The 23,988-nt window shown below is 33.1% G+C and overlaps 3 protein-coding genes across 4 annotated transcripts; 2 read left to right on the plus strand and 1 right to left on the minus strand.

Annotated features, from left to right (window-relative positions):
* The first annotated feature begins 937 nt into the window (after positions 1 to 937).
* On the plus strand, positions 938 to 2,451 carry LOC145011144 (large ribosomal subunit protein uL13w-like). Its single transcript, XM_078969782.1, has 4 exons — positions 938 to 1,300; positions 1,733 to 1,849; positions 2,003 to 2,090; positions 2,206 to 2,451. The coding sequence occupies exons 1-4, from the start codon at positions 1,029 to 1,031 to the stop codon at positions 2,347 to 2,349; spliced, it is 621 nt and encodes a 206-aa protein (XP_078825908.1). The 5' UTR covers positions 938 to 1,028; the 3' UTR covers positions 2,350 to 2,451.
* A 4,283-nt stretch (positions 2,452 to 6,734) lies between these two features.
* On the minus strand, positions 6,735 to 14,238 carry LOC145008164 (uncharacterized). Of its 2 annotated transcripts, XR_013663282.1 has the most exons (12): positions 13,963 to 14,238; positions 13,248 to 13,586; positions 13,084 to 13,156; positions 12,880 to 12,992; positions 12,703 to 12,787; positions 12,531 to 12,603; positions 12,327 to 12,382; positions 12,188 to 12,253; positions 11,996 to 12,061; positions 11,792 to 11,892; positions 8,780 to 8,997; positions 6,735 to 6,878 (listed from the first exon to the last, which is right to left on the minus strand). XR_013663282.1 is itself a non-coding variant. In XM_078966785.1 (10 exons), exons 1-10 carry the CDS (start codon positions 14,148 to 14,150, stop codon positions 11,812 to 11,814), a joined length of 1,140 nt encoding a protein of 379 aa, XP_078822911.1. In that variant the 5' UTR covers positions 14,151 to 14,238; the 3' UTR covers positions 11,560 to 11,811. The 2 variants fall into 2 exon arrangements, 1 of the variants encoding a protein (XP_078822911.1); XM_078966785.1 differs by lacking the exons at positions 6,735 to 6,878; positions 8,780 to 8,997 and having other exon boundaries at positions 11,560 to 11,892.
* On the plus strand, positions 7,131 to 11,644 carry LOC145008163 (Leucine-rich repeat protein kinase family protein). The gene is made up of 14 exons (XM_078966784.1): positions 7,131 to 7,335; positions 7,395 to 7,917; positions 8,352 to 8,803; positions 8,922 to 9,039; positions 9,135 to 9,203; positions 9,300 to 9,368; positions 9,466 to 9,534; positions 9,612 to 9,683; positions 9,762 to 9,830; positions 9,923 to 10,376; positions 10,450 to 10,576; positions 10,655 to 10,913; positions 11,009 to 11,141; positions 11,221 to 11,644. Exons 1-14 carry the CDS (start codon positions 7,260 to 7,262, stop codon positions 11,437 to 11,439), a joined length of 2,709 nt encoding a protein of 902 aa, XP_078822910.1. The 5' UTR covers positions 7,131 to 7,259; the 3' UTR covers positions 11,440 to 11,644.
* Positions 14,239 to 23,988: the final 9,750 nt, after the last annotated feature.

The raw sequence follows: 23,988 nt of genomic DNA on the forward strand, positions 1-23,988 counted from the left end.
TTTAATTATATATGACTCTAACGTTCACACGAGTATTTAATAGTCATCATGTTAGAATTTTAATTATATATAACTCTAACATTCACACGAGTATTTAATAGTCATCATAAAGGTCCCGATAAATATAATTTGATTAAAATAAGAACTATATGTCATTTGAAGCTTTTTTCTCTATTATTGAACAATAGTAGTTGAGATTCTAAATATTGATTGAGTGCAAATGTATTTATATTATTATTCGGTCTGCATCATATTTTATGATTCTGTTCATTCTCATTATTTTTAACTAAACATAATCATTTGTTTAAATTTTCCTTTATTCAAAACCACAAATCAACATCACATGTCATTTCTATTAAAAAATTTATTCCCACCCGATACAACCCACTGAAATGAAACAAATTGTTATCCAAAAACTACTCGTCGAAAAGACCACATAAGTATATATATGTTAAAAAATATCTATATTATTTTAATTTATTAACTGTGTATTACATAAGTTATAACCTAATTTTTCTATCGTAAGAAAATAATTATGATGGTAGTATATATGTTAATATCATTTACACAAAGATATTGCATATTATGATAGAAAACATGAGTTTGACAACTAATACCAAATTATATATATATATATATATATATATATATATATATATATATATATATATATATATATATATATATATATATATATATATATATATATATATATATAAAGAATGAATATCAGTCGCAAATCTTATTATCAAACTTACCAACTATTTTGTTAAAACATAGAATACAAGTAAATTTGATATGATGATAATACTTGCATAATCTTTGTTCTTGTCTAGTTGTATATATATTTTGCTTGGGTATCGGCCCATGAGATTTGGAAGTGGGTTTTAATATCGGCCCAACTTATCTACAAACCAGTGTACAAAACCCTAAACACCTTAACCCTAAATACAACACATACATTCCTCCTCGCAGCGATTCTAGAGACGGAGGCGTAGGGCTTGAGAGAAAGCAAGAGAGGTGAGAAAATGGTGTCAGGATCGGGAATATGCGCAAAGGAGGTGGTTGTTGATGCTCGCCATCACATGCTTGGCCGGTTATCGTCTATTCTGGCTAAAGAACTTCTCAACGGCCAGAGAGTCACCGTCGTTAGATGTGAAGAAATCTGTCTTTCCGGCGGCCTTGTTCGTCAGAAAATGAAGTACCTCCGTTTTCTTCGTAAGCGTATGAACACCAAGCCGTCTCACGGTCCTATCCATTTCCGTGCTCCTTCTAAGATCCTCTGGCGTACCATCCGAGGGTAAACTGTTCTAATCATACACATTTATGTCTACATATCTGTTTGTTTACTTGTACATCACAATCACAAACTTTCCAAAAACAGTTATGGTATTTCGTCTCCCTTAGTTTGAACCAATGCGTATCCACCCTTCTCAGATTGATTAAGTTGTTTGTGATAATCAGAAATCAATCTAACTAGCACTCACTATGTTAGTGAACTTGACTGTAACATTGAATATTATTTGTGATCTGAATGGAAGAATATGAGGTTGATTAGAAAGATCAGTTACAAATGATTAGCTTTTGCATACTATCATATGGTTCATCGTTGTGTTGTCTTATGTGATAATTCTGTTGCCGCTGAAAGCTTTCGAACAAATTGATTTCTTGTTGTTTTCTTAAATTCTTATTCTTTGTTACCCTTGTTCTGAGCCTGTTGTTGTATTTGCAGAATGATTCCACACAAGACTAAGCGTGGAGCTGCTGCTCTTGCAAGGTTGAAGGTTTATGAAGGGGTTCCTACTCCTTACAACAGGAAGAAGAGAATGGTCATCCCTGATGCTCTCAAGTTAGTACCTTTATCAATTCTATACCTACTGTTTTTATCTGTTTCTGGAAATTTTCCCGAATGGAAGATTTTACTATTCTGGTTTAAGGTAGTTCGTGTTGTATACATTGATAACAACTGATTGAAGATGGCTCTCTCAAAATAAAATTGCAGGGTTTTGAGGTTAACAGCTGGACATAAGTACTGCTTATTGGGCCGTTTATCTTCTGAGGTCGGATGGAATCATTATGAAACCATCAAGGTGAACTTACATACTTCTTTATTTATTAATATCATTGTTTTATTTCATGGTGTATTTGTTTAAAAGTTGTTTCAGATAGTAATTGATTTGTTTATGTGTTGTGGTGTTATTGCAGGATCTTGAGAAGAAGAGGAAGGAAAAGGCTCAAGTGGTGTATGAGAGGAAGAAGCAGCTTAATAAACTGCGTGCAAAGGCAGAGAAGGCTGCAGCAGAGAAACTTGGGCCACAACTTGAGATCCTTGCCCCTGTTACCTACTAAAGGTTTTCATCTTAGTTTCTGTCTAGGAATTTTTGTGTTTGATGCTGGAGACTATTTATATCTTTATTTGCAATATGAGAATTTATCGTGTTTCAGATTTAATTTTGTGGAATCAAATGTTTTTGTTCAAATTTCTGATACTTGGTTTTGCAAAAAAAATGAAGACATTTTGAAATCTTGTGCTGATTAGTTTTTTTGACCGACTTTAATTAATGAAATTTGATTGGAATGCGTGAACTCTAGTCATTTTGTTTTAAACTTGATCGAGCAAGAGAGGGATTGATAATGAATGAATAATTTGAGGAGAGGGGAGGCTGGCTCCCTCGGTGAGTGAATCATAACTTAATTAGTTTAATTACTTAAAATTGGAGAAAATGACTTAATAATAGATATTTATTGAGCTTAATTAGTTTCAAATTAATGCATCATAACTTTTATTTTAATAAATTATATTGTGTAACCTAAAATGACATTGCTAATTATGGGAAGTTACCAACTTGTAACCATGTGCATAATTTGAAGAGTCTCTTACTGTACATGTCATAGCAACTGTATGGTCTTATGCTTTTAGCCTAACAAGGTGTACATCTATACTCATAACCTAGAGGTATTACAATTCTTATTAAGTGATAAAATGGTACTTTGTTTTATAATATTCAAGATTATGTTTTTGATATAGATTTCTTATGAGCAACAAAAGGCTACACTATTGATCCATAATCAACTTAGTTTGAGTATAACCGTACATTTGATGTTAGTACCAAATTATCGTGAGGCCCAAGTATATCGTTCCCACCCATTCATCATGTTGTACCTAGACCTTCTCATATGACTACTATGAATCTCATGTATTTCCATTTCAAAATATATGATATTACTATCTTATAAGTGTGTTACTTGAATACTTAATCTCTATTTATAAGTGTGTTACTTGAATACTTAATCTCTATTAAGTACACACGAGTATTAATCACATCTTTATGTCATGTCAATCTCCATGTATAATTTACTAATAACCAGTATTCAGTAAGTTAATAATAAATTAATTAAAGTGATTGAAATCCATCATATTATAAACGTAATAATCATCAAATTAGATAAAATTTATAATGTAATGCCAATCAATCTAGTATGAGTGTGATGTATGGTTTGCGACTATGGTTTGGTTAACATATTTGCAAGATTCTCTTTCGATGTGACTCTACTGACTATGACGTATCCTTCTTCATTAAGTTTTTAAACGTAGGGGTAATTCTTTAGTATATGCCATGTGCATTTTTTAGTTCTGGGTTATTAGTCAAGATGATTGCACCCTCATTGTCAAGATCTCAACAGGACCCTCTAAGTTTGAAACAATACTGAGATCATCAATGAACTTGTTTAGCCACATGGCCTCTGTTGCATCTTCATTAGCTACTATATACCCATCCTTTGTCATCGAATCCGCTATTATATCTTATTTGGAACTCCTCCAAATCACTGCTCCACCGTTCAGTAAGAACACAAATCCTAACTGCAAACGAGAAGTGTCTTTATCAGTCTAAAAACTAGCATCAATACCACCCTTTACATTGCACTCTTCCATATCTCCATAAACAAATAACATGTTATTTATCCTCCTAAGATACTTAAGAATGTTTTGACAATAGTCTAATGATTTTCACCAATGTTAGCCTGATAACGACTCGTCATGTTCAAGGTACATGAGATATCAACCCTAGTAGATATCATGGTGTACGTGATTGATCCCACGAACAAAGCATATGAAACTTGATTCATTTTTTCTAGCTCATCACTTGAAGTAAGACTCTAAACTTTGCTCAATGTCATACTATGTTGCATAGGAACAAACCTTTTCTTAGGTGATGTTTGTTTTTTGTCTGCAGATCTTTTTGGTCTCTTTTGTTTGCGGGGCCGCATACCACGCGCAGACATTAGCTTTTGCAGACTGTTTGTTTTTTTGGAGACTGCAGACCTAAAAATGTTTGTGCGCCTTTTTCTTGACGCAGATGTGGACCAGAGTTTTCTAATATCTTCAAATATCTTTTAGCCCAAAAAAACACATATATCTTTATTTATTTTTATAGTTTTTTGAATTTATATTTATTACAACTTTATTAGTGATAAAAAATTTGAAAAAAAAAACTTACAATACTTAAAAAAAAGTTCGATGATAAAACATGATATTTTTGACAAATTTATAAATAAAAATTTGAGTAAATTACACGAATGGTCCCTATGGTTTGGGGTAATTTGCATGTTTGGTCCCTAACTTATTTTTTTAACTCGGAAGGTCCCTATGGTTTGTTTTTATTACGCGTTTGATCCCTACTGTTTATTTTTGTTACGCGTTTGGTCCCTATCTTATCTAAAAAGACTATTATTTAAAGAGAAAAAAATGATGGGGTAGGTGAGGTAATGTGAGGGGGTGAGATTAGGGGAGTGTTTATTTAAATAAATTAAAAAAATCAAGGGTATAATAGTATTTTTAGGTAAGATAGGGACCATGCGCGTAACAAAAACAAACAGTGGGGACCTTCCGAGTTAAAAAAATAAGTTAGGGACCAAACGTGTAAATTACCCTAAACCATAGGGACCATTTGTGGAATTTACTCTAAAAATTTTATTACAAAAATGGTTGTTGAAGTTGTTTATATAAATATGAAAAAACAAATCATAATATATTCTTATATTTTTTGTGTCAAGTTTTATAAAACGTTATTTAATATAATATCGTCAATTTTTCTAGAAAAATATTTTATGTCATGTTTTTAGCTGATTTAAATGAAAAAAATCAAAGTTGATTTCCATCAATTTATGTATCAAATTATTTGATTTCTAATTACAATGTTTAAGTTAACTTTGCGACAAAAATTGTTGGTTTTTATCTAATATATACTTTGATTTGTATCATTTTTATTCACTTTTTATACAAAAATGCACAAAAGTTGCTCTAGATTAGTTAATTATTTAGAACAAAGTCATAAAAATATTTAAAAAATCATTTTGTAGTTTAAAAAAACCAGTTTATTTAGATTTTAGTTTATTTTAGTAGTTTGCAGATGTTAAAAAAACAAACAATATTTTTTTTTTCAGACTATAGACGTTTGATCCACCTCTTCTGCTGCAGAGTTCTACACATATGGTCCGCAGATTGCAGACATTTTACCTCAGAAAAAACAAATAGTGCCTTAGAGTCCCGCATCTTGAATTTCTTCAAGATTTTATCTAAGTACTTTCGCTAAATCCAATGATTCGCTTAGATCTATCTTTATAGATCTTTATACCTAGTATGCATGATGCTTCTCTCAAGTATTTCGAAGGAAAACATTTCTCAAGCCAAGTTTTTGAACTCTGTAAGGTTGGGATATCTTTTCATGAGTAAAATGTCATCGACATATAGTACAAGGAAAACTACAACAATCCCCACTAGCTCTGACATATGCCGATGACTTATCTTCACTTCTAAAAAAACAAAACTCTTTGACTTCTCATTAAAACAAATATTTCAACTGCGGGATGCTTGTTCAAATCCATAAATAAACTTCTTAAGCTTACTCTATTTTGATAATTATATCGTACAAAACATTTTGGTTGTCATATATATACATCTTGTGTAAATTTTTCATTAAGATTTGCAGCTTACACACTCTAATAAATATGGTGTACAACCGATTCAAAATTAGTTTACAAACATTGAGTCAATCGGGACTGCTAGCAATATCGAGCCAAACTTTAACCTCAAAATTATATTTCTCTAAAGTTGTTTTTTTGCCGACTTAACCAATTTTAGTGAATTGGTGGCTTGACAAGTTTTCAGTTGAACTGATCGGTGTGATTTTTAAAGATATACGACCACAAATATTGTTGATTATTTAACTTTTATTGCTGTACTTTTAATTAGGAAATCACATGTTTTTCTATTATAGGTTTTTCTAATATAGATTCACCACTGCATTTCTGGAAAAAAAAAATGGTTTAGCTTTTGTTTTCTTGATAATTGATTTCATTACAACTTGTTAAATGCAAAAGTAACGGGGAAAAGGTGAAACAACAATCATATATAAAGAAATATTGCCGTTGGTTTAAGTATCCTATGCATCATTACTTCATTAGTCAATGTTCACTTTAAGATAAAGATCAATTTCAATAGTAACTCTCTAATAAAATCCACCTGAAGGATTAATTAAATGTAATTAAAATTTAGCTTTCAAAACAATCACTTTATCCATTATAATTGCTCAAAGAAGCTATAGCATCTAAATGATTACAAATGTTCAATCATGCATGTGGTATTTTGAAATTTTGTATCCATTAGGACCCTTACCATGGTACTATTGTCCTGAAATAGGTCACTTTGAACATTATTTTATTATCAACAATTCAGAATATCTCTTTTGATTCATACTTAAAAATAATAAATAATAATAATAATAAATACTTGTTTCAACCTAATAAACGTCCTGCCCAATTCAATTGTGTTACCACCTTCGGCTCGAACCAAACAGAATGCCGACCAGAATAGCCAACTGAAGATGTTCATGGACAAAAAAATAATTATTTGAAAAGAAATAACTAAAAAGGTATAAAATCGTTTTCTTATATAATCATGAAAGTGGAGGTTAAATGATTGCGATTGTAAAATTCCTCAGCACGTCCTCATGATCACTGTCCCTCCCTTTACTCATCCCTTGAAAAAAGGTTTGAAAATTACCCAAATAACACTTCCTATTTTGAGTCCAATATTAGTAATATCCAAGGCAATTGCTAATAATAGTTATCAAGTATTCACATCACTTCACCATAACTAAATACTTTCTAAAAGAAAAAGAAAAGAAAAACCCAATTGCCCATGTCTTAAATTAAGTTGTGGGTGGGTTGTCTTCCATCACTAGAATTATCTGAATCATATGGAATTCCATTGGTGCTTCTTCACTACCTTCTTGTTTCTAAGCTACCTAAACCTCATTTCATCTAATCAAGAAGGTGCTACATTTTTCTTTAAAACATTTATCGTCTTTTATCCTAACTTATTTTTGCAACAGGTTTTTGGAGTTTATCATGTGGAAGAGCTACAAATTTCATTGATTCCTCCAACATTTCATGGGTATCAGACTATGGATACATCACAAAAGGGAACACCACAACTCTTGATTTCAATGACTCCATTCGTTTTTTCCCAAATCCTAAGAACCGAAACTGTTATAAGCTACCAATAAACTACACATATTCATCCTTGATTCTTATTCGGGTCAGTTTCATGTATAAAAACTATGATGGGCTTCAACAGCCACCAATGTTTTCTGTTTCTCTAGGAACAGCTGTTTCTGCTACTATTAACCTATCATTTAAAGATCCATGGGTAGAAGAGTTCATATGGCAAATTGACAAAGAGACTCTTTTGTTATGCTTGAATTCCATTCCGAATGGTGGGATTCCGGTCATTTCTTCAATTGAAATCCGACCAATGCCTCAAGGAGGTTACTATAACGGAATGGAAGATTTTACAAACAAGTTGCTTAGAAAACGCTACCGAATCAACTGTGGTTTTACTAATGGCTCTATTAGGTATGTTTTTGGAATGAATGGAATCTGTGAAACCTAATGTAGATGGAATGGAATTCGATAATAAAAATTGAATAACTAATTCTTATACTGTTATTTTAATGTGGGTAATTTGGTTTTTAATTATAAAAGGAAGAATGGAATTGAATTCCATCCATTTGTCATGGAATGAAATCTCAAAATTCAAATTCCTAGAGAATGCAATGTGATTGGAATTTGAGAATCTATTCCATTCCATGATATGTTCGGCTGACAAATGAACGGAATTCAATTCCATCAAAAATGGAATATGAAGGAGCATGATGGAATTGAATTCCGTCCATTCGGCCACCAAACACTCCATGGAATGGAATATTGAATTCCGATTCCGTTGTTATTCATTTTTTTTTTTTTTAAATCTTGATTGGTTCCCAAGTAAGATGATGTTATAATTGTAGGTACCCTTTGGATGAATACGATAGGATATGGGATCCAGATGAAGAATTTTCACCTTTTCATACATCAATTGGATTCAGTAACCCTGAAACTTTTGATACATGGAGCCTCAACGAGCGTCCTCCTCTACCCGTTGTTCAAACGGGTAGAGTTTTGGCTAGGCGAGAAGGGTTAAGTTACAATTTTGCCCTCCAAAATCTTGGAGATTACTATCTTGTTGTATATTTCGCTGGAATTCTTCCGGTTTCACCCACCTTTGACATCTTGATTAATGGGGAAGTTGTTGCATCAAATTATAATGTAAAAATATGGGAAGTTGGGAGCTTGTATTTCTTAAGGAAAGGAATCCAGAACTTGAATATTACTTTCAAAGATATTACTTTCTACCCTCTTGTCAATGCAATTGAAGTGTATGAGATAGCAAACATACCTCCTGAATCCTCTACAACAGTAGGTTAGCCTCCCTCCACCCACTTGTACTTGTACACTGTAGAGTGTAGAGTACAACCCTCTGAAGCATGTTATAATATAACCTATTAACCTGTCTTTTTCATCCATGCCCTTTTTTGCAGTTTCAGCTCTTCAAGTTATTCAGGAGTCCACAGGGTTGGATCTTGAATGGGAAGATGATCCATGTTCTCCAACAACCTGGGAACATATACAATGTGAAGGAAGTTCTGTCACCTCATTGTAATAATAAAAAAAAAACATGTGTCAGATTTAAAACTTTCAACACATTCGAATATTTTTTCTAAGTTTTTTTTTTTTTTTTGACTTATTGGTAGGGAACTATTTGACATTGAATTGAGGTCAATCAGTCCTACATTCAGTGACCTATTCGATCTAAAAACACTGTGAGGAAGAACTTAAAAACAGCATGCAAGCAGTTCAATTCAGCTCCTCTTTTTTTTTTTTTTTCTTTAACTCTTTTATTTCGTTATATAATGCAGAGATCTTCATAATACATCACTTGTAGGGGAAATCGAAAACCTGGGTGGCTTAAAGAGTCTTGAATATCTGTAATGATCAACACACATCTAAAGTTAAATTTTTTTTCTTGTTTCTTGAATTTTAAGGCTATTAATCAAGAAATGTATGGACTTAATACAATTGCAGGAACCTGAGTTTTAATAAGTTAATATCATTTGGGACTGATCTGGATGGATTAATCAGCCTTCAAGTTCTGTAAGGCTCATCTTAATCATATTTTTATGATCATTTATCAAAAACAACAATCACAATGTTTTTTTTCTCTGTTGTAGGGATCTAAAGAACAACAGTTTAGAAGGTTTAGTTCCTGAAAGCCTTGGAGCCATGAAGAATCTTCACCTGTTGTAAGTTAATCATGAGTGCTTTCTATGTGAATCGATCAGCTAAAAATCTTTGTTCCACTGATTTCTATAATTTATTAGGAGTCTGGAAAACAATCAACTACAAGGCACCATCCCAAAGACATTGAACAAAGATAGTCTTGAAATAAGGTATGAAAGTCCCGATTCCGACATTCCAAGAATCGCTGTTTCCGATTCCAAGCAATTACAGAAACACAAACTAACACAATGATTGTGTGCAGAACATCCGGGAATCTGTGTCTAAGCTTCTCCATATCAAATTGCTATAATACTACACCAAATGCATCAATTGATGCACCAAAAGTCTCGGTTTTTGACAAGAAGAAGGAAAAACTTCATAGCCATTTAGCAGTTGTACTTGGTGGAGTTGGAGGAGTACTTTTTGTTCTTATTACAGTGTCTATTGCAGTTTTCTTATACATAAGGTCAAGGAGAAATAAAGAACAATCTAAAAAAAGAGAAGGTGAGCAAGCTGACCTGGATTTGAGAAACTGGAATGCAGCAAAAACCTTCTCTTACAGAGAAATCAAAGCAGCCACTAGCAACTTTAAGAAGACTTTAGGGCGTGGTAGTTTTGGGTCAGTCTACCTCGGGAAGCTTCCGGATGGAAAACTGACAGCTGTCAAAGTCCGATTTGATAAAACAAAACTCGGAGCTGATTCTTTCATTAATGAGGTATGTTTAACATCTATACCTTGTATGGATAACATGGTTGAATATATGTTTGGATTGATTTTCCTCTTTCCAGGTGTCCATTTTGTCTTCAATTTGTCACCAAAATCTTGTAACTTTTGAAGGATATTGTGATGAATCAAAACAGCAAATACTGGTTTATGAATATTTACCAGGTGGATCATTGAGTGAGAATCTTTATGGTATGTCATTCACACCTGTCAAGTTTTATAAATCCTAGACCTGTGTTGTATCATTTAAGTTGCTCTTCTTCTTTTCAGGAGCAAATAGCAAAAAAATAACATTAAATTGGGTGCGTAGACTTAAGATTGCCATTGATGCTGCAAAAGGTTTAGACTACCTACACAACGGGAGCAACCCACGGATCATCCACCGTGATGTGAAATCAAGCAATATACTTTTGGATGCAAACATGAATGCTAAAGTTTGTGATTTTGGCCTATCAAAACAAGTAACTCAGGCAGATGTGAGTCACGTGACAACTATGGTGAAGGGCACTGCAGGATATCTTGACCCTGAGTGAGTTTCTCTTTTGTCAAAAATCCAATTGTAAAAACTAACAAGAAGGTGTGATCTTCTAAGTTCTATTATTCTATACTTGTATTTGTATGCAGATATTATTCCACACAACAATTGACAGAAAAGAGTGATGTTTATAGCTTTGGAGTTGTTCTTTTGGAGCTAATTTGTGGTAGAGAACCATTAAGGAGAACTGGATCACCGGATTCATTCAATTTGGTTTTATGGGTATTCAAAAAACTTCTCCTTTTCTATTTACACTTATGTTAGGTCAACCTTTGACCAAAAAAATTGGGAATTTTGACAGGCGAAACCGTATCTTCAAGCGGGTGTATTTGAGATAGTGGATGAGAGCTTACAAGGAACATATGATGAAGAGAGTATGAGAAAAACAGCTACAATTGCTTCCATGTCTGTTGATAGAGATCCATCACAAAGACCAAATATGTCTACAGTACTTGCAGAACTTAAAGAAGCCTACAGCATCCAACTATCTTATCTTGCAACTCTTGAACCTCCCACTTGAGAGATGTAATGTAATAATACTTAAATTATATGTTTAGTATTTATTGGAAATATGTTTGCACTTTTTGAGCATAATATGTAAGAATTGAGACAAATCTAACCAGTAATATAAAAGCACAAGTAAGAAACAGCCTTGTATATAGCTCATAGAAGATAAAGCTGTGTATAGAATTACAAATAAAAGACAGCTCTTGTGGTTTGAAAAATGAGCTCTCGAAATCTATCTACACATTAAATTTTACTTCTTTCTAGTTTTCTTATCTACCATCTATTATCTATCATCCTGAAAATAATGTAATGTTTTGAATAGGTTAATAGTAATAAACTAATAATATCTATCTAATCCTTGGTACCTCATTAATTGGTAGCAAGGTTAATTAGAGTAACGCCTTCTCAGGTAAAAAAATAGTGCTGTTATAGCTGCCACAGCATATGGGAACACAGTCCATACTCCCTGTATAATCACAAAAAATTTATTAGCTTACTTTGAATGAAAAAAAAAAAAAAAGACAAGATGATTTGAGGTATAGGGGTAGGTGTAAGGGATAGATTCTTACAACTACTGTAGCAACAGTGGCAATGGCAAATACAGGGCGTTCTCTCAGTAAGAAGCCAATTGCAAGCTGAGATTCACAGTGAAAATGGAGGCATCAGATAACCAAAAAAAATATAGATGATTTAAGTCCACTAAATTATTATATTAATTGTAAAAATATGGAAACCATGTGATGAGATAGAAATTATGTAACCTGAATTGGAAGAGTAATTAAGCCACCACAACAAACACCAGCAAAGAAACACTCAGGGGATATATCCTGTGATAAATGAGAAATTATGATTTATGATATTGAACAGTTTGGCATTATATAAAAACCTATGTTCACTAACCAGTGCCCCAGCAAAAAAGGCTGTTGGATTTCTCACCCCTAGAGAAAATCGTTCAACTGCAAATTAAAATGTAAAGATGAAGAGAGTTTAGAAATACAGATTTATGAAATGGCATAATAAACTAACAGATGACACTTCAGAAAAGTAATTTTACATAAATGTGAGCATGTTAATAGGAAGTAATAGAGCATAAGTAAAACATACCAAAACCAATGAGATTCCCATATCTTTGAACAATGTTAGTAAGGCCAAGTGCTTTGTCTTTGCTAATCCCTAACTACAGCCATTATATATAAATTTAATCACTTTATTTCATTGTATATATCAAGAAAGATGCATATGAAAGTACAAAAGGTATCTAGGAAGAAAAAGAAACCTTTGAATAAACATCATCAGATGCACCAGATTTCTTAAAAAGCCTCCCAAGGTAAAATGGTATCATATCACTAATGCAAACTCCCCTGAGATTTATTTCAAGATTACAATGCAAGTTTTGCAAAAGAGCATGTGAAAAGTTTGACTATTCTATTTATATAAAGATGCATAAACTAACCAGTATACCCACAATACAGTGGACAAAATGTGTGGGGCATTTCTTGAAAATGATTCAGCCAAAGACTGTCTGGTTCCATCCAGTGACAACATCCGTGCTAGTGAGATGCCCACCTACAACATTTAAGATCATATATTTTATATATATATCAACATGATGACTTTCACATAGCTTTGTTTAAATGTATAGAAGAAAGTCACACACCCATATATTCAATGCCTCTTCACTGATAAAAAGTCCACATCCTGCAGCCATCAGCAGCCAAAAATAGATCCATCTGACATGAATAATATAAGTAAAGATTTATACATGAGTATGACAAAAGTGGATTTACATTGCTTAAGAACACAATAAGATCAGGTATATACCCTGGAGTGTATTCTGGAAGTATGATCTTGTATCCAAAAGCATTGAAAGAAAAACCAACAGTGGATACAGCAGAGGTAGGTGAACTCCCAGCCAATATTTGAATACTAGAAGATGATCCCTGATTGGGCTGTTTAAAACATATGGACAATAATGTGATGGTTGCAGCAACACCCAGGAGTATTGCTAGTTGTGCCAACAATGAACTCCTTGTAACAGTGGTTTTATTTTGTTGTTGACTCCCAAGTATCACATCAGTAGTTTCATCTTGTCCCTCAGAGTTGTTTATGTATCTTGTTGTGTCAGTATATTCTGCATCTTCTCCCCGAAAGCTTCTAGTACTAAAGATAATGAAGGATATGATAACATACATAAATGAATGTAATCTTTAACTACCAGTTAAAACCCTTGCTGAGAATAATCTACTAGAAGTTAACAGAGAAATAGGTTTTTGAGCAAAATTGAGATGAATCAGTCAATCAGACTAGCAACGACATTACTAATCTAAAATTTTGTTTCCATTCTTTTGTCAAGTTCACACATATGCTAAATCAATTCAAATTAAACCTAAAAATTCTTGAATTTAAGCTAAAGCAACCATAATGAACAGCGAACGACATGACATAAGACTAAAAGCTATTAGAATGCAAAAGGAAAAAGTATGCCGTCATGGATAAGTATACATGTGTATACATAATGTCAGAAAGAAATGATTACCAGAAAGGTGAACGGTTGAACAAATTTTGCGTACTGTTAAGAGCGAGTTTTCCGTCATGCGTGAACAACCTACCGCCAAACAAACTGATATTACTGCTTGAACGCTTATTGAGCGACAACTCAGACGACTGAGGTCGGCGGTTGCGGTGGTGCAAAGAGGAGTTTCCAACAGAAAGAACCACCGCCATCGACGAATGCGTACGGCGGAGCTCAGGTTGGTGGTCACCGTGAAATATTTCCTGCGTAGTTGAGAATTGAGATGACGATTTTCGACGGGACTTTGGGAAGTCTTTTTGAAACGTGTGGTCGAGGCCTCTTCCTTGATGCTTATGGGCCGTTTAGTCCATGACACTTGGGCTTCATATTGTTGGTTGCTGTAGCACCAAAAAGCTGGTTAACCTCTAAACCGGTCTATGGGTGAACCGAATCGATCTCAAATTAAACCGTCGATTTTCTATCTATTCGTATTTTTAGTTGTTAGGACCGGTTTCAAACTGGTTTACTTCGAACCAGCTTTGAATCGGTGTTGCCGGTTATGCATAAATCACATATGATTCACATGTATACTTAGTAGAGTTCTTTTTTAATATGTCAATTTTTAAAGTGTCTAACCATTATTCCAATTAACCATGCATACACTATCCATAATATCTCAAAAAATACATTGCCAAAAAAAAGAGTATCAATCCCATCACAGGTTTGAGGAACTGGTTTATGGTGAACCGATTCGTATAGGATTGGATTATTTTGGTGGTGAACCGGTTTGAAACCGACCCAGTTTAAGGGTGAACGGGTGTTGACTACAACCAAATCGGTTTAGTTCCACTGAACCGAATCGGTTCAAAATAAAATGGTTTGTGCACCTCAATCTATAGGTTGTTGTTTGCAAAATACAAAGTGCAAACATCCCATGGCATCTCCTAAATCTGAATGCACAAATTTACAATGTTTTAAAAACCGATTTTTTAGTTGAACCAGTATGATGACTGGTTTTCGGTTTAACCGGTTTGACCGTCGTTTCAAATGGTTTATAGAATTTTCATATTTTTTCCTACACGCACAAAGACATTCACAAGTTTAAACAATAAAAATACATATAAATACAAGTTGTAGATCAATCCAAATAAATTAAAAAACACATAAGTATAAGTTTATATTAATCCATATACATCAAAAAGAAAATAAAATATAATACAAAAACAAATATAGTTTTAGATGAATACATACACATTAAAAAACTTTATAACATTTATTATATGTTTTTAGTCAAAGAAATCTAAATAGATATGAAAAAAAAAAATTTGTTATGCAAAATAATTCATTTACATATGTTTTTATTTAATCTAACCACTTCAACCAGTTTAATTTAATCGGTTTCTGTAAAAAATGGTCAGTTCATTCCGGTTCAAAAGAATCGGTGCTAGTTAAATCGTTATCTTCTTTAATTCCCGATTCAAACCAGTTTTTAAAACATTGCAAATTTGGTTAATTTTGTCACTAAAGCAATCCGATTGCAAATCTGGTTTGCTTGATCTTTTTTGTTTTTGCTTGGGAAAGGAAATAAGGGAATTACACAAATAGTCCTTATCGTTTGATGTTGTTTGTGTTTTTGATTTCTAGTTTTTTATTTTAACTTAAATCTTTTATATGATTTGATTTTGTTGTGTATTTGTAGTATTAGATGTTGACACACATAAAAAAGATTATAATACCCTTATGTATTTTTTTTCTTCTTTTTTGTCGGTTGTTTTGACTATGCTAATATTATTAATTAGCAATGCATCCACATACTCCACCCCTGTTAATCATCTTTCACGTCATGTGCTTCATATATCTCTTTCTTTGCTCTATATCGCTTTCTCTTCTTCATTCAGCTCCTTATTTCACAAATCCTAGCCAAGACACCGCCTGAAAAGTCCAACAAATAAATTGTTCACCAAGAAATCAAGTGTGAGAAACAGACGGGAAATCATTCAACAACTCCAAAACAAAATCAATCGATAGTTAATCATTCAACAAAAAATCGAGCAGTGGCAACTCTAATGAAAGACTATGCTCGCATACGAAAAAACTCTAAAAATATGTGAAACTCTAACGAAATTAGCCAGTAATAAATTGTTTAGCAACCCCAAACCAGCCCAATTTTCATTGAAATCTATTTCCTACTGCTCAATGTTTTGATTTTACTTCCTAGTACAAATTGAAATGTTGTTTCACATGATAAAAGGTTTATATATTAATGGTCTTGAAATTTGAACACTCATGTATGGATCAATAAGAAACTTGGAATAAAGACACAATTATTAAAAAAAAAACTTATTTTATTTATCATTTTTTTTTATTTAAGCATGATTTATGAAAAAAAAAACATTTAATGAATCCTCCATAGGAAATCACTAAAAACTCTCAATATCTCTCTAACGTGTATACAAATCATCAACATTCACAGTAGAATATATATATATATATATATATATATATATATATATATATATATATATATATATATATATATATATATATATATATATATATATATTTTGTAACATCCATTTCTCATGTATTCCTTTCATGATTTAATTGTTGTATTTTATGGATTTTGTCGTGGCTACGATGTGGTATCCATTTTTTAGGAAACATGCATCCATGCAATGCCACGATGTAGCAATACGTTTGCCACGACGTGGCAGCCATTTTGGGTCAAACCCTATTTTTAGGGTTGGTGCCCTATTTAAGGGCACTAACTTTTAGGGTTGCCTCGTTTGGCAGCCCTCACTCTCTGGTATCAAACCTTCTCCCAGACCCTAGCCTTTTGTGTTTTTTTAGTGTGTGAAGTCACTTTATGAGGGTTGAAGGAATAAGGATCTCATATTGGTGGCCATATACTTGATTCTAGCTTGGATCTTGCATCTTCGCTTCATTTATGATCTTGTGGAGGTATAAAGTCTTCACTTTTCTCGTCATATAATTCTAGATCTAGGTTTCTTCCCAATTTTATCCATGTTGGGTTGAGTTATGTGCATGGATTCCATAAAGTTGGCAACTTTATGGACTATTGAGGCCCCTTAGTGGACATACGTTCCAGATCTGAAATTTGTTAGTGTAATGAAATCCATGCTTAGGATCTTGTTTTATTTATCCATTTTTTTAAAACTAGTTTGAGTGTTATAGTTGCATTGGACATGCATATCTAAAAAGCATCGGTTTTTATGTTACTTTAGACCTAAGGAAGCTTTCTAGAATATTGGAATGGAGTGGCTTATCGGATTAAGTGCTTAATCCTTTAGGCTGTGAGAGCCCAATTTCCACGTCATGACACCCTGCTCACCACAGTGTGGCATCCTGCTCACCACGGCGTGGAAATTGGGGTTTGCTCGACTGTCTTGTCGGTAAGCGACCACAACGTGGCTAAGGAGGGCCACATCGTGGCGATCATCTAGAGTTGACTTTGACTTTTAATATTGACTTTTGGTCAATTAGCTAGTTTTAGAAGATAAACTAAGGGTTTCCCTTGTGTGGTTTATTAGGATGTGTATAGCACCATTTCATTGCACGTGAGAGCTATTAGTTGTTGACTATGTGTGTGAGGTGAGTCTTCTCACTATACTATGTAAGTTGCTAGATTGTCTTTGTGACTCTTGCGTGAAAGACTAGGTTGGATCACAACACTTTTTATGAAAGACTATGGTTAGATCACAACATGTGTATTAAAGACTATGGTTAGATCATAACACTTGTTTGTCTTTTGTGACTTGCATGGAAGACCATGGTTGGATCATAGCAGAAAGGTTATTGTTGGGTTGTAATCTGGAAGTGATTGTAAGACTGTGGTTTGATCATAGCATTCACGTAAGGTTGAAATACACCCCTAGGGTTGGGCACACTGATATGTATGATATGTGGTATTTTGAGGAACTCACTAAGTTTTGTGCTTATGGTTTATGTTTTAAATGTTTTTAGATACTTCCAATTCCAAAGGAAAGGGCTCGGCTTGACTGCACTGCATCCCTGAAGGCTTTTTTTGGCACTGATTATTAATATTTTACTTTGATGTTTGAGAGAAACATTTTACTATGATTGGTTTTTGAACAAATGTTTATGTGGATTTGATGGTTTAAAAATGAATTTTTTTTACTAGTATTTTTGGGACGTTACAAGTTGGTATCAAAGTCTTGGTTTGAAGGATTCGAACAAACCCTCAGGTGTGTTTGAACTCAAACTTAGGAATTGATAATATTTTTTTAAGAAAATAAATTTTCTAATACATTTTTACAATGAAAGGGGTGTGATACATGCAATCGGTCTGTAACACCCATAAAAATCATACAAATTTTTTTTTTTAAAAAACATTTCAAACCACTTATTGCCCAATTTTCCAAATTGGGCTCAACCCCATATGGATATTATCCTTAGCCATATTTTCCTTAAATCAGGTTACCACAGCCACCCCTTAGGGAAAACTTGGTTAAATACATAAGTCAAAACTCAAAGTTAACGGTCCAAGTTGACCCAACTCACCGAGTTGTCCTTCAACTCGTCGAGTTTTTCCATCAATCTACACAGACCGAGAAAACCCAAGTCAACTCGCCGAGTTTACTCACCAACTCATCGAGTTCCTCTATAATTCTCAAAACATCAGGGAAAATCGAGTCAACTCATCGAGTTTATCCATAAAGTCGCTGAGTTCGCTCAAATTCCAACAACTTAATTCATTAAGCACCTAATCCATAAAAGTATCTCCATAAAGCATATATCTGACTTCCTTGAGCTAGAAAACCACGTAAAGTTGTTAATTTTACGTTCATGCAGGTCTAGATGAAGCTCTTAAGCTTCAAATGCACTCAACAAATACACTCATGACATCAAGATCCTCCTAAAGTTTGCACCTTTAAGCTCAAGGGTAGCAAAACAAACTCATATTTGAAAGGATGAAACTTTACACCACCAATCTTATCCATAACTAAAAAAGGAGGCCAAAATCACAATAAAACCCAAATGAGAAGTAGGGATGTCAAAAAGTCTCATGGGACCCCGGTCCCGTGGGGCCCCTGTCCCGTTTGGGGGTATTTACTTAAAAAAAATCAGGGATGGGGATGAGAGCAGGGGCAAAGTTAACCTCCATTTTAATTTCGGGGGCGGGGGCGAGGGCGGGCAGTCCCATCCCGAAACCCCTATGGGGCCCCCGTTTAATAAATTATACATATTTACATATATTAATTATATAAATATAATAAACAATAATATGATTTTTAGCTTTCAAAATTCATCAAAAAAACATGTTTTTAAGTTGTTATTATAATGTTTTTAAGATGCCATCATTTTTTGTTTTTAACAAGTAAAATTTTGCCATAAATAATTATTTGTTACAAAAAATAGCTTCTTTTAGCCCAAACAACAACTTATTTTAGCCCAAAAAAGGCAGCCCAAAATCATTTGGGGGCGGGGAACGGGGTAATAAGGGGGATTCGGGGGCGGGGGTGGGGGTAGGAATGCTGGACATTTTGGGGGCGGGGGCAGGGGCGGGAGAATGGGAGAATTTTGGGGGCGGGCACAGGGATGTACTCCCCGTCCCGTTTGCCCCCATTGACATCCCTAATGAGAAAATCTAAGATATTAATCACCAAGTTCCAGAATTTTTACCTCAAATGGTTGATAAAAGTGTGATAGAATCCGGATCCCAAAGCTTCCCTCCAAGCTAAACAACTTCAAGATCTTCCAAGCCTTCACCAAGCACCAAAAGCACATAAAAATCCACTCAAAACCGCATGATTCCCAACAAGAGGCTCACAACTCGATTTAGGGTTTCAGGAGGACAAGGGGGCTCATAAGGAGACTAAAAGAAAGATTTAAGGCCTTTAAATAGGGTGCAAGACCCTAAAATTTAGGATTTCCTTCTGAGTGGCCAACTCGTTGAGTTGCCTCATTAAAATTCGTGGTCAAGACAACTTCTACTCGCCAAGTTGAGGCTCCTCAACTCGTCGAGTAGGGCCATTAATCCACGATTCTTCATCTTCAAATCGCCGAGTTGGCTCCTCTAACTTACCGAGTTCAACTAGAAATTAGCATAATTCCACAATTAACTTTCTAGATTCCGGGTGTTACACCCGGAGAGTATAAGTTTAGAGTTTAATGGATTAAGGTTTGAATCCATTAGGATGTCTAAACCCATAAACCACAACGTGGCGAATAGGCTACCATGACGTGGGGATTGAGGAATTCACAACTGTTTTGTCGGTTGGTCTCCATGTCATGGCTAAGGATTGGCCATGACGTGCCGACCATCTAGAATTGACTTTGACTATTGACTTTGACCATTGACTTTATGACTTGGTTGACTTTTGGCCAATTGGCTAGTTTTAGAAGGTGAACTAAAGGTTTACCTTGTATGGTTTATTAAGAGGTGTATAACACCCGATTCATTGATTGTGAGTGATGTTAGTTGTTGACTACGTCTACGAAGTGAGTCTTTTCACTATACTATGCAGGTTTCTAGATTGTCATTGTGAATCTTGCCTGGTTGGATCATAATGTTCACATAAGGTTGACATGGGCCCATTGATATGTATGGTATGTGGTATTTTTGGAAACTCACTAAACTTTATGCTTACAGTTTTGTGGTTTAAATATTTCAAATATTTCAAGTTCTAAAGGGAACCGCCCAACTTAACTGCACAACATCCTATGATGGCTTTTTTCGCATTTATTATTACCCTTTTATTCTGATGCTTGAAAGATGCATTTGACTATGATTGGTTTTGAACAAATGATTGTCTGGTTTTGATGGTTTGAAAATGAAATTTTGTATTAGTATTTTAGGGATGTTACAGGTGAAAGTTGAAATCAAGAGCTTTAAGATTGGGGGATGAATTTCAATTTATGGAAGTTCAGATTTGGAGACTTGGGAGATGAATTTCAAATTATGGAAGCTAAGGTATGATCTTTGAACTGGTATCAATATTGATGTAGTAACAATTAGAGTTTGGATCTTAATTGTTTAAATAAAGACTTTCTTGGGTTAAAGTGAAAAAGTTAATATGTTAAAAATGCTAGTTGTGTGTAAAGTCAAAACCAATACTAAAATTAGTAAGTTAATGGGCTAACCATGTCTAAAGGTGGAATGTTACAACTAAAGCATCCAAACCCCTACATTCACTTCATTTTTCAAATATGGAACCAAATCCCTCCATTCACTTCATTTTCAAACATGGATATATAGAGAGTAGGAAGATCTAACTTTTTAGAGATTTTTATAAAATTAGCATCAACATTAAAGTGTATCTAGTGAATCTAGGTCAAAACCTTCAAAAAGAAGTATGTGAGGTAGCTTATTAAACTATCATTTGTCATTTAAGCTTCGATGTCTAGAAACCTCTCTTAAATTTGAATTGTATTATAAACCTAGTGTTAAATGCAAAAACTATTGTATAATTCCATGTTTCCATTATTAATGTATAAGTACAAGTTCGTCTATAAGGCTGAGATCGATCTTTTGAAGCTAAAATGGAGTTTTTTTTTTTTTTTTTTCCAAATCATTAGTTGACATGTTATTGAATTTATCTAGTGAGATTTAATTCTATTTATTGATTTCGATTCATATTGAATCTTATAAAGTCTAAATCATGATTTTAACACCTTCAAATATATGAAATAATGATTTAACAAGTTTTGATAAATTTTTGTCAAGTGAAAATTAACCAAATCTTCAATAAATGAATCATTTAATGATTAAAGGATATAAATAATGTTAAAATATACTTTGGAGTTAGGTCTCCATCTTAATTGCAATGGAGAAGTGAAAACCAAATCTAGTGGTCATGTCTACAGTTTTGAAGTCCTGTTTTTGGAAAGTATGGTTATCATCGTCTACAAATTACTAATGTTAATGATGTTGATTGCTACATCATTTGATGTTTGTACAAAATTTTGAATTTCGTTAATCTATTATAGATCGTTGAAGTCCAACTCTTAGTTTATTCAGATTAATAAAATAATAAATTTAGCAAAAAACACTAAATAGGACCTATTTGCATTTAGCTATGCAAGGCCTTGTAGAAGGCTCTGTAAGACATTGTAGAAGTGTCAAAAAGAGTCCGTGAGGAGTGTAATCAGGTGTAGGCATATAAGGACTTACATATTAGTTTATAAGGCCTTGTAAATCTCGTTGCAAGACCTTGTAGATGTTTGTAAGGCCATGGAGACCCAACTTTGGATATCTAGCTTGTTAGTTTAATTGAAGCTAACTAATAACTGTCATTTGTTTGATTATGCATGTTCATATATAATACTTCAACACTTACAGTAACTTGTTAAAAATATAAAATATACACTCAGTGTGAGTTCATTACCTAAGAAAATATGTCCCGTAAATAATATGTATTTTATTTATCTTATGGCATGAATAACACGTGTGAAATCTTATATGTAATATGTGTTGCTTTTATAGAATAATATATGTAATATGTGTCACATTGTCTCTCGATGTTATTGTTGCACACTCTTAGTTTTTAAATCTATTGCAATTTTGAATGTTTGTGACATTATTTGAAAATTGTTTTCTTAAAATGATTTTTTGTCTTATAAAACACTTACACTTTCGTCTTAAAGGACTATTTCAAATAGTTTATATAAGATGTGTTTCAATCGAGTATACAACTATGAATTCCCTTAATATTTGAGTTTTTCTTTGTTGGTATCCTAAACCCTAAGTCTTTGATATGAAGTCCGAATAATCAAATTTTAATGTTTGAATAAAGAAATATGTGAGTCTTGTTTATGCTATAATATTAGTTGTTATAATTTTAGTGAGTAGCAAATTACTTAATTTACATTCTAATTCATTTAAAATACTTTCAACTTAAATAGACACATAACATAAAATTGCATTCAACTTCATGCCAAATATTGGTCTATTCGTTAAAATTTGAGAAATACTAAATACAAAACACAATATACAAATCCATTAAACAAAACCAATTAATAGGTAAAATCAATCAATTAATTGGTTAAACCCTACAACGAGAAACCAATTAAAGAGATTGACATATCAAAGCTAATTAAACCAAATAAGTTAATTAAACCTAATAAAGAAAAATTAATAAATGACGAGTTACTATTAATTTTTTTAACAATAATATATACATGTGATCTCATATATATATATATATATATATATATATATATATATAAAGAGAGAGAGAGAGATAGAGAAAGAAAGAGATCATTATTCCTTATTTTACACTCCCCGTATGTGATTTTCAAGTCTATCATCGTCAACATATATGGATAAGAATGGTTTGTATTTCCTACATAATATTATTTAACATACTTTTGTTTTTAACAACCCATCTATGGATAAAACAATATGGGCTATTGGATAAATTATTTGATATGAGACTTGTAATGAGAACATCCATGTATGAAGTCTGATTGAAATTCATGTTAGCTTGCAGGCGAGGTGTCTGAAGTTAGATTAGTTATCCTGTTAAATAGTTAATGAATAGATCATGGATACAACACTACTGTAGAAGTAAACCAAAAGGACATGATAATGTGATAGGGTATCGTTCGATTAGATATCTTTTATCATTTTCCTTGGCTCGGGTGGATAATCGATAGAACGACGTTAAATTGACTATTATTATTATTATTATTATTATTATTATTATTATTATGTAACTAACTATATTATATAAAACACATGCTATTGACAAGAAGCGAAAAACGCATGTTTAGGGTTTTCGTTCAATTAGTATTTCCTCTCTGCATTATTAAAACTTCAAATTCACAAGATAAGAAAAACGTATGATATTGACATACACAAGTAATACCAAATGAATGAAGACACTTATGTGATCATATCTTTTTTTGAACTACAATTCATACATTCTAAACTACTTATACTCCACACCTTTTGCCCTAACGAGACAAAATGTTTAGGGTTTTTGTCTATGTCGTGTATACAATGTAAAACACAAATAAGACATTGCATGGAAAAAAAGTATACTTATCACATATTTTATAGACTAA

Source organism: Lactuca saligna, chromosome 8, assembly GCF_052625555.1.
Source record: "Lactuca saligna cultivar CGN05327 chromosome 8, ASM5262555v1, whole genome shotgun sequence".
NCBI lineage: Eukaryota > Viridiplantae > Streptophyta > Magnoliopsida > Asterales > Asteraceae > Lactuca > Lactuca saligna.

Coding starts and splice junctions, on each gene's coding strand:
- LOC145011144 (XM_078969782.1), top strand. CDS start 1,029: ATGGTGTCAGGATCGGGAATATGCGCAAAGGAGGTGGTTGTTGATGCT. Junction 1,301..1,732: donor CTCTGGCGTACCATCCGAGG/GTAAACTGTTCT, acceptor TTGTATTTGCAG/AATGATTCCACACAAGACTA. Junction 1,850..2,002: donor GTCATCCCTGATGCTCTCAA/GTTAGTACCTTT, acceptor ATAAAATTGCAG/GGTTTTGAGGTTAACAGCTG.
- LOC145008163 (XM_078966784.1), top strand. CDS start 7,260: ATGGAATTCCATTGGTGCTTCTTCACTACCTTCTTGTTTCTAAGCTAC. Junction 9,831..9,922: donor AAAGATAGTCTTGAAATAAG/GTATGAAAGTCC, acceptor GATTGTGTGCAG/AACATCCGGGAATCTGTGTC. Junction 10,577..10,654: donor ATTGAGTGAGAATCTTTATG/GTATGTCATTCA, acceptor TCTTCTTTTCAG/GAGCAAATAGCAAAAAAATA.
- LOC145008164 (XM_078966785.1), bottom strand. CDS start 14,150: ATGGCGGTGGTTCTTTCTGTTGGAAACTCCTCTTTGCACCACCGCAAC. Junction 13,587..13,962: donor TTCAACCGTTCACCTTTCTG/GTAATCATTTCT, acceptor CATTATCTTTAG/TACTAGAAGCTTTCGGGGAG. Junction 12,383..12,530: donor TGGGAATCTCATTGGTTTTG/GTATGTTTTACT, acceptor TTTAATTTGCAG/TTGAACGATTTTCTCTAGGG.